Source organism: Myotis yumanensis, unplaced genomic scaffold (assembly GCF_028538775.1).
Source record: "Myotis yumanensis isolate MYYU_CA2020_CCGP unplaced genomic scaffold, mMyoYum1.0.hap1 SCAF_2, whole genome shotgun sequence".
NCBI classification, from domain to species: Eukaryota; Metazoa; Chordata; class Mammalia; order Chiroptera; family Vespertilionidae; genus Myotis; species Myotis yumanensis.
The window spans coordinates 175,162,638-175,169,900 of NW_027223753.1; the positions used below are offsets into that span (position 1 = coordinate 175,162,638).

General features: G+C 45.1%; 1 protein-coding gene across 1 annotated transcript; it reads right to left on the bottom strand.

The window, feature by feature from the left end:
* Positions 1–793: 793 nt before the first annotated feature.
* Positions 794–6,927, bottom strand: LOC139002239 (5-hydroxytryptamine receptor 3C-like). Its single transcript, XM_070403616.1, has 9 exons — positions 6,861–6,927; positions 4,980–5,146; positions 4,572–4,616; positions 4,014–4,123; positions 3,578–3,747; positions 3,223–3,383; positions 1,764–1,968; positions 1,367–1,582; positions 794–1,236 (listed from the first exon to the last, which is right to left on the bottom strand). Exons 1-9 carry the CDS (start codon positions 6,925–6,927, stop codon positions 1,007–1,009), a joined length of 1,371 nt encoding a protein of 456 aa, XP_070259717.1. The 3' UTR covers positions 794–1,006.
* Positions 6,928–7,263: the final 336 nt, after the last annotated feature.

The following is a 7,263-nucleotide window of genomic DNA, read 5'->3' on the forward strand; positions in this document are numbered from 1 at the left end:
ATGTGCTTTTCTTGGTCTAATGTTCTTTTTTTCTTTTTCTTTTTTAGCACGATTAAGGGCAGATCAACTCATTGCAGCATAGTTAACGTTAATTTGAGATTATGTTAGCACTCTAAGTGCTTAATGATGAATGACTCATATGTCAGGCTGTGACAAAAGCTTCACTCTTCAAGTAAGAGATGTCTGGTTCTAGCACATTATTAATTTCTGAAGCTTAAATCCAGGATAAATGGATTTAGGAGGTTAATTCCTCTTCTATTATAATTCCTTGTAATAAATTTGGTCTCTTCTCTCCCTTCTTCCACTTCCACATATTGTCTCATATAGGAGAGAGAGAGAGAGAGAGAGAGAGAGAGAGAGAAAGAGAGAGAGAGAGAGAGAGAAGAAAAACACTATTTTTGTAATGAGAAGTTTCTTTTTTTTCTATATATAGATTGATTTTTTTACAGAGAGGAAGGGAGAGGGATAGAGAGTTAGAAACATAGATGAGAAAGAAACATGGATCAGCTGCCTCTTGCACACCCCCTACTGGGGATGTGCCCACAACCAAGGTACATGCCCTTGACTGGAATCGAACCTGGGACCCTTCAGTCCGCAGATCGACGCTCTATCTACTGAGCCAAACCAGTTAGGGCTGTAATGAGAAGTTTCTTCAAGAAGACTCATGTTTAGTCAAGAAGACTAATCCCAAGATTTTTTTTATACTATAATATAATTCAGGGAAGAACCAGTGCTTTATGCAAAGGGGTTTATTGGGGTGATTCAATCAATGAAGTATTCCTGAAAAGTCAGGCAGGCAAGACTTATGGGAAGGCTGAGGGGGTTGATGGCATGCAGGAGCAAAGACCTAACTCTGGGAGGGTATAGGAAACCACCCAGGACTGGCCTGACTGCACAGAAGGACTAGATTAAAAATAAGGTGAGGCTGGGGTATGGATGGGCCTGAGAGCCTCTGGTTTCAGAGGCCAGAGAAGCTCCAGGTTGGAGCTTGCAGATGGGCATCTGCCTAGGTGCTCCAGAGGACAATGACCGTGGTGAGGGAGGTGGCCATGAAGAGCAGGTAGAGGCGGAACAGCAGGGTGTCCATCATGTAGCTAAACTGCACCCACAGGCTGACCAAGTGCTGCTTCTGAGCCTCATCTTCCTGTTGGCCCCTTGTTGACTCAGGGCACCCATTTAACTCTGCCTCTCTGGGACCTGGCACCTTCCAAACCAATTCCACAGGCTCCTTCAGACCTAAGGAGAGACAGAGACTCAGACATGGGCTGCAAAGGTCATTTGAGGATGGAGAGGAACAGGGAAGGAGGCAGGAGCAGAGAAGTGGAGGTGTTGCAAGAAGAAGTGAGGACAGTGCAGACTTCGTTACCAGGCAGTTGGATGGGGGTGAGACGCAGGCCCTTGTTTCCCTTCTGGGGTGCAGTGAGACAGCGTTCCCTTGGGCTGGTGCAGTGCAGAAGCAGAGAATGGAGCCATCGGGGCATGGGTGGGGGCTGGGTGGTGACCAGGTGCAGCAGGTAGGTGATGAAGACGGTCTCCAGCAGGCTGAGCACCATCAGGGAGAGACACAGGGCAAAGTAGACACCTGGAGGGAAGGCAAGCCTATGTGAGAGCCAGTGGCAAGTCCCAGTACTTCTTGTTTCCTATTTTCTTAAAATACCCTTTTTAAAGATTCCTTTTCACTCTGAACTGGTTCCACCGGTCTCTCTCCCCGCCCCATCCCCCCAGCCTTGCTTTTACTCTCCTGAAAGAGGGAGGGGCCATACTGATGAGGGGGGTGCCAGTGTCCGGGAGTAAGTCATTCATCATGAGCAGGAAGACATTGTAGCCCAGCAGAAGGGTCATCTTGAATGGGGCACGGCTCTCGCTTTCTGCAGGCAGGAAGAAGCTGAGGGCATCAATGGCCATCAGAAAACCACTGGGCACCAGAAGGTTTATGATGTAGAGGAAGGGCCTGCGCCTGATGGCCACCTGGTAAGGAGAGAGGTAGCAAGTGAAGCGTAGGCTGCGAGGCTGCCAAGCAAGTTAAGAGCAAGAGTTGAGATTTGACCTGGTCAGTGTGGCTCAGTGATTGAGCACGGACCCATGAATCAGGAGGCCACAGTTCAATTCCCAGTCAGGGCACATGCCCGGGTTGCAGTCTCGATCCCCAGTACAGGAGGCAGCTGATCAATGATTCTCTGTCATCATTGAGGTTTCTATCTCTCTCTCCCTCTCCCTTCCTCTCTCTTTGAAAATGAATAAAAAAAGTGTTTTGTTTTTTTAAAGAGTTGAGATTTGTCCCAGCACAAACTGTCTAGTAAGGAAAATTCACATTCACTGTCTCTTCAACAAAGTCATCTTCATCACCACAGCCTGCCTTCCCAGGGCTTGATTTTTCCATACTGGTTACTACTGAAACATATCTCATTCCTTCTTGGCTCAAAGTGTCAACTTTTTCCACTTACATTTTTGTCCCTACCAATGTGCTCTTGGCAAGATTGAGGGACCAGATTCTTAGATTATCATGTGCATTTTATCCTTGTTTTTCTGCTTGCTCTCCTCATCAAGGTTTAATACCAAGTGAATTTGCTAATAGAATTTAAGACCAATGGGAGGGAAAGTAAGACAGTGGCAGATTATTTTGGGGTCACTAGGATTTGGAATCATATCCCCAAGACAGTGTTTCATAACTTTCCCACCCTCTCTTTTTATTTTTAAAAAAATTTTATTGACTTTATTGGCTTGACATAAAATTATATAGGTTTCAGGTGTACAATTCTACAGTACATCATCTGTGTGTTGTATTGGTTGTTCATCAACCCCAAGTTAACTCTCCTTTCATCACCATTTACCCTCCCCCGCTTTACTCGCTTTTACCTCCCCTCTCCACTTTCCCTCTGGTAATCACCAAACTGTTGCCTGTGTCTTCCACCATCTCTTTAAAAAGGTGAACATAAAAATTCCAGCCCTCCAAAAAGTTCTGATGTCCCTAGGGGTGGGACACTCACTCTCACTGCAATCACTGTCTTAGGAGCTTTGTTTCTTCGTCAGGGAGGATTTATTCCATCAATATTTGCTGAGTGCTAGATACTGGGCTAGGTACTGGAGATTTATCAGTAAAAAAAAGTGATAAAAATCTCTGCCCTCATAGAGTTTATTTTCCAGTGGGAGAGCTTAAGCTCTAGTGAGGGACGTAAGCTATGCATCTTAGGAGAAAATCACAACCGGGGCCCCTGAGCTCACATAGAAAGTGATTTGGTCGTACTGGCTGTCATCCACAGCCATCCTCATCATGGTCTGGCGGATATCCAGAAGTATCCACTCCCCCTTGTTCTGCATGAGGTTCTGTGATATGTTAGAAATCTCCTGCACATCCTTCTCCAGGCCCAGGACCATGGTCTCCACTGCAAAGAGATCCAGACAACTCAGCCTCCCCAAATGCTCCCAGCCTCTTTGCCCAGACTGTTGGATTTCTTGTCACTTAGCTTCCACATCACTTTCGGTGAGATTCCCTTACTGCTCCCAGCTTTCGGTCCTCTCCTCTTCCAAAACCCTTTCTCTGCCTCTCAACAGACTACTGTATATGAGCCTCACTCACCTGTGTACAAGAAAGAGGTGAAGCTGAGCGTGCAGTTTTGTTCATCAAAGGGGAAATAGAAGATGTCCATGTTACAGATGCTGGTCACCTTCATTGGTTTATCATATCTGATCTGCCCTTGACTGGTGACATAAGCCATGAGCCCTGTAGGTGTTTGATCCACATCCATGCTGTACATGAGGAAGAGGAGGAGGTGGGTGCTGTGGGTTCCCCATTAGACGTGGCCTTCTTTCTCAGGTCCCCTCATTCCTGTACTCCAGCCCACTTGTCTGGTTCCCCCCTTCTACCGATCTCCATGTTCTGGGGATTTTGTAAGCTCCTCAGTTCAGATTCTGCTCCTTTCTAAATTGAGTCTTTGGGTGGCCCCTATGAACTACATTATGCTCCTCTGTGGAGATATGGTTTCCTTCTTGCCTTTTTCATCCCTGGTACTCACAACTCATTGATGAAGATATCTGGAAGCCACAGGTTCTCAGTTGCAATGCTGAGCTTACTGATGCCCCCACATTCCTCCGGGTTCCACCTGATGAATGGATTGTACCAGATCTAAAGGAAACCAGGACATGGGCAAATGGGATGGGAACTAGTTTTAGTCTTGCTCTATCTCCTGCACTTTACATTCCTTTTTCCACTTTCCCACCCCCTCTCTAGTGAAGCTGTCACAATGTCACTAACAAAGCCTTACTTACGTCCACTTCTTTCTTAGAGCTTTCAAGGAAGACCTTGAGCTTGGCTCTGGATTCCGTTGGGTGGAGCCATTTAAATCTTGGCTTCCATGACCTTGGTTTATTCTACCTTCTCCCTGTGCCCCATCTCTTCCCTCCTAAACTGGCAGAATAGTCAGAAAGCTTTGTGCTTTCATTGTTGGTCTTGCTCTGTTTGAACTTTCTAATTCATGGGTATTCTTGGCTTAATACATTGTAATCTGCAAAGTTGGACCAAGGAGTAGAAAAAGGAAGGTACTATAATAAAGAGGAAGCTTAGAATATCATACCAGATTTAGCCACAGGAATGATGTCATCAGTTGAAGCTGTGCATCCTGGAAAGACAATTTTCATCCAGGATCATTAGATCTATGAAGTCAGGTCCAATGCCACCACTCACCTCCTACTCATTTCCAAGGCTGTTCTGTGTGGCAATTATGATTTTTCAATTATAAGCCACTGAGAAATGTAGGTTAAATAATCCAGGGCACATGGGAAACATAAGTAAAAAAAGCAGTATGAGGCCATTGGAATTATGTTTCTTGTGGAGTATTCCAAAAAGGGACAGACTTTACCTGCAGTAATATTGTATGTCATGTCCCTCTACCCATAGCAGAATGAGCTCTTAATTTTACAAAATACAATCAGGAGACCCACAACTTATCACTAGATTATTGCAGTGTTGGGTCAGGACTTACCACTTCCAGGATGGCAGACAGGGTGAAGGAGATGTTGACTTGAGTGGGAATGCTGTAGTTGATGACTGGACGAAAGGCCTTTCTGTCAAACACTGCTTGGAAGGCAGCAGGATCCACCCCATGCTGGTCAAACCCTGAGCAATTGATGGTAAAAATGTCGGCTCTTCCTATAGAGAGCAGAGACTCTGTGAGAGAAGTGCCAGGGCTGGGGCCTGGGAGTGTTTCTGCACAGTGAAAAAATAGGAGGCATGGGAGAAGCATATGAGCTCCTCCTTCCTGAGCAGGGAACATGGGCTGAGCTAGTAGGCAAATGGTGGAAGTTGATGAGGTGAGCTGAGTCAGGGCTCCATCCTTAATTCCATTGTTTCTGTCTCCATGCAAAACTTATCCAAAGGTGCATGCAAATTCAGCCCTGACCACTGCTTTTCAGTGTCCTGCTATGTTCTTAACAATATCACCACCAACCTTCCCACCTTCACGCAATTTCCTTCCACTGCTCATCTCTGTCCTTGAGCCATCTGGGTGATGTCAGTGACAAATTTTGCAACCACAGTTCTCTTCCTCACTATATTAATAAGGCATAGATGATGATAAATTAATGAAAAGGAGAGTAATCAGATAGGTGGTGTGAGATCAGGCACGTTCAGGGTGGTATGGCCTTACACATGTTGGCATCAGGTAGGTAGTATGAGATATGCAGGACCTTAAGGAAGGAACCCAATTTTTCAATTTAATGAATATTTAAATGAGTTTCTACTATGTGCTGTGATTGTTCTCTTCTAAAACTCAGTAGTCATCACCACTGAGACTACTTTTGTATTTTTTGTTAATCCTCACCTGAGGATATTTTTTCCATTGATTTTTGGAGAGAAAGAAAGAGAGAGGAAGAGAGAGAGAGAAAGAGAGAGAGAGAGAGAGACATTTGAGAGAGACACATTGATTGGTTGCTTCCAGCACGGGGGATTGAATCTGCAACACAGGTATGTGCCCTTGATTGAGGATCGAACCCAAGACCCTTTGGTGTGAGGACCGTCACTCTAATCACCGGCCAGGGCACCACTAAGACTATCTTTTTTTAAAATATATATTTTTTATTGATTTCAGAGAGGAAGGAAGAGGAAGAAAGAGATTGAAACATCAATGATAAGAGAGAGTATCATTGATTGGCTGCCTCCTGCACTCCCCACACTGAGGATTGAGCCTGCAACCCGGGCATGTGCCCTGACCGGGAATCGGACCATGACCTCCAGGTTCATAGGTCAATGCTCAACCACTGAGCCACGCTGCCTGGGCTGAGACTATCTTAAAGAGAGTTCCTTGATACCAATCTTATCCCCAACCCCTTCCTAGTCATACTTTGTGGAGTAGAAACAGAGAATGATGTGGTAACATCTATATTTATTTATCTCTGATGTTGTACTATTCCTGGTTGCTCATTTTCAATAATGAGCAGAAAAAATACTCTAGACTGGGAAAAATTATACTGGAAAAGTTTCCCTCTTCATGATGTGTTATTCACATTCTTTCCCTTAGCTTCCTTCCTGTTCCATTTCATTTGTTTCAAGAGAGCTAAAAGGAATTCTCTTCTTAACATTACCTGATATCCAGAAACCATGGGGATGGATTATATGCTTGGAAAGAGAAAGACGCAGGGAAGAAGAGGCCAGTTGAAGAAGGAGAGTGATGAAGTAACTAAAGAGAAGAGTGAGCTAACTTTTAGGATCCTAGAAAGAGGTACAAAGCTGTCAGTGTTATAAGTTTCTGTTTTTACCAAAATGAATATCCAATCATTGGCTGCCTTGGAATAACAAGAATTAGCCTGGTTTCTCTGTTCCCCAAAAGCTATATGTCTGCTTTGCTCCTGCCCTTGTCCCATCTTACCTTGAAGCAGCAGGTGGAGAATGAGGCAGAAGAGGAATCCCTCCCCATGGAGCCAACCTCTTTCCATCCTCCTCTTCTTGGCTCTTCTCTGGAGACAGTGGTGATGTTGACCTTAAAAGACCAGAGGCCACACCTTGAGCCCTAGCTTTGAATAATACAGGTGTCGGGTGGCATTAGCCACCCCTCTAACAAGCACCCTTAGTGCGAAAAGAATGTCATGGAGGACTACCCACCCTGTGACCTAATTGGACCTGAATCTAGTCTCCAAAATTAATCTGGGAAATCAGTTTGGAGAGGAGGAAGCAAAAATATTTGGTCACTGGAGCAGTGCCAATGACTTCCTCATACTGAGGAGTCACTTTGGCATACAATGCATCCCACAGAAGAAACACAATGACCGCCA

Excerpts from the sequence above, each read along its gene's own strand:
- LOC139002239 (XM_070403616.1), bottom strand. The coding sequence starts at position 6,927 with ATGGAAAGAGGTTGGCTCCATGGGGAGGGATTCCTCTTCTGCCTCATT. Across the intron at positions 3,748-4,013 it reads GATATCTTCATCAATGAGTT|CATGGATGTGGATCAAACAC; the intron begins GTGAGTACCAGG and ends CCTCATGTACAG. Across the intron at positions 1,237-1,366 it reads CACCCCCATCCAACTGCCTG|GTCTGAAGGAGCCTGTGGAA; the intron begins GTAACGAAGTCT and ends GTCTCTCCTTAG.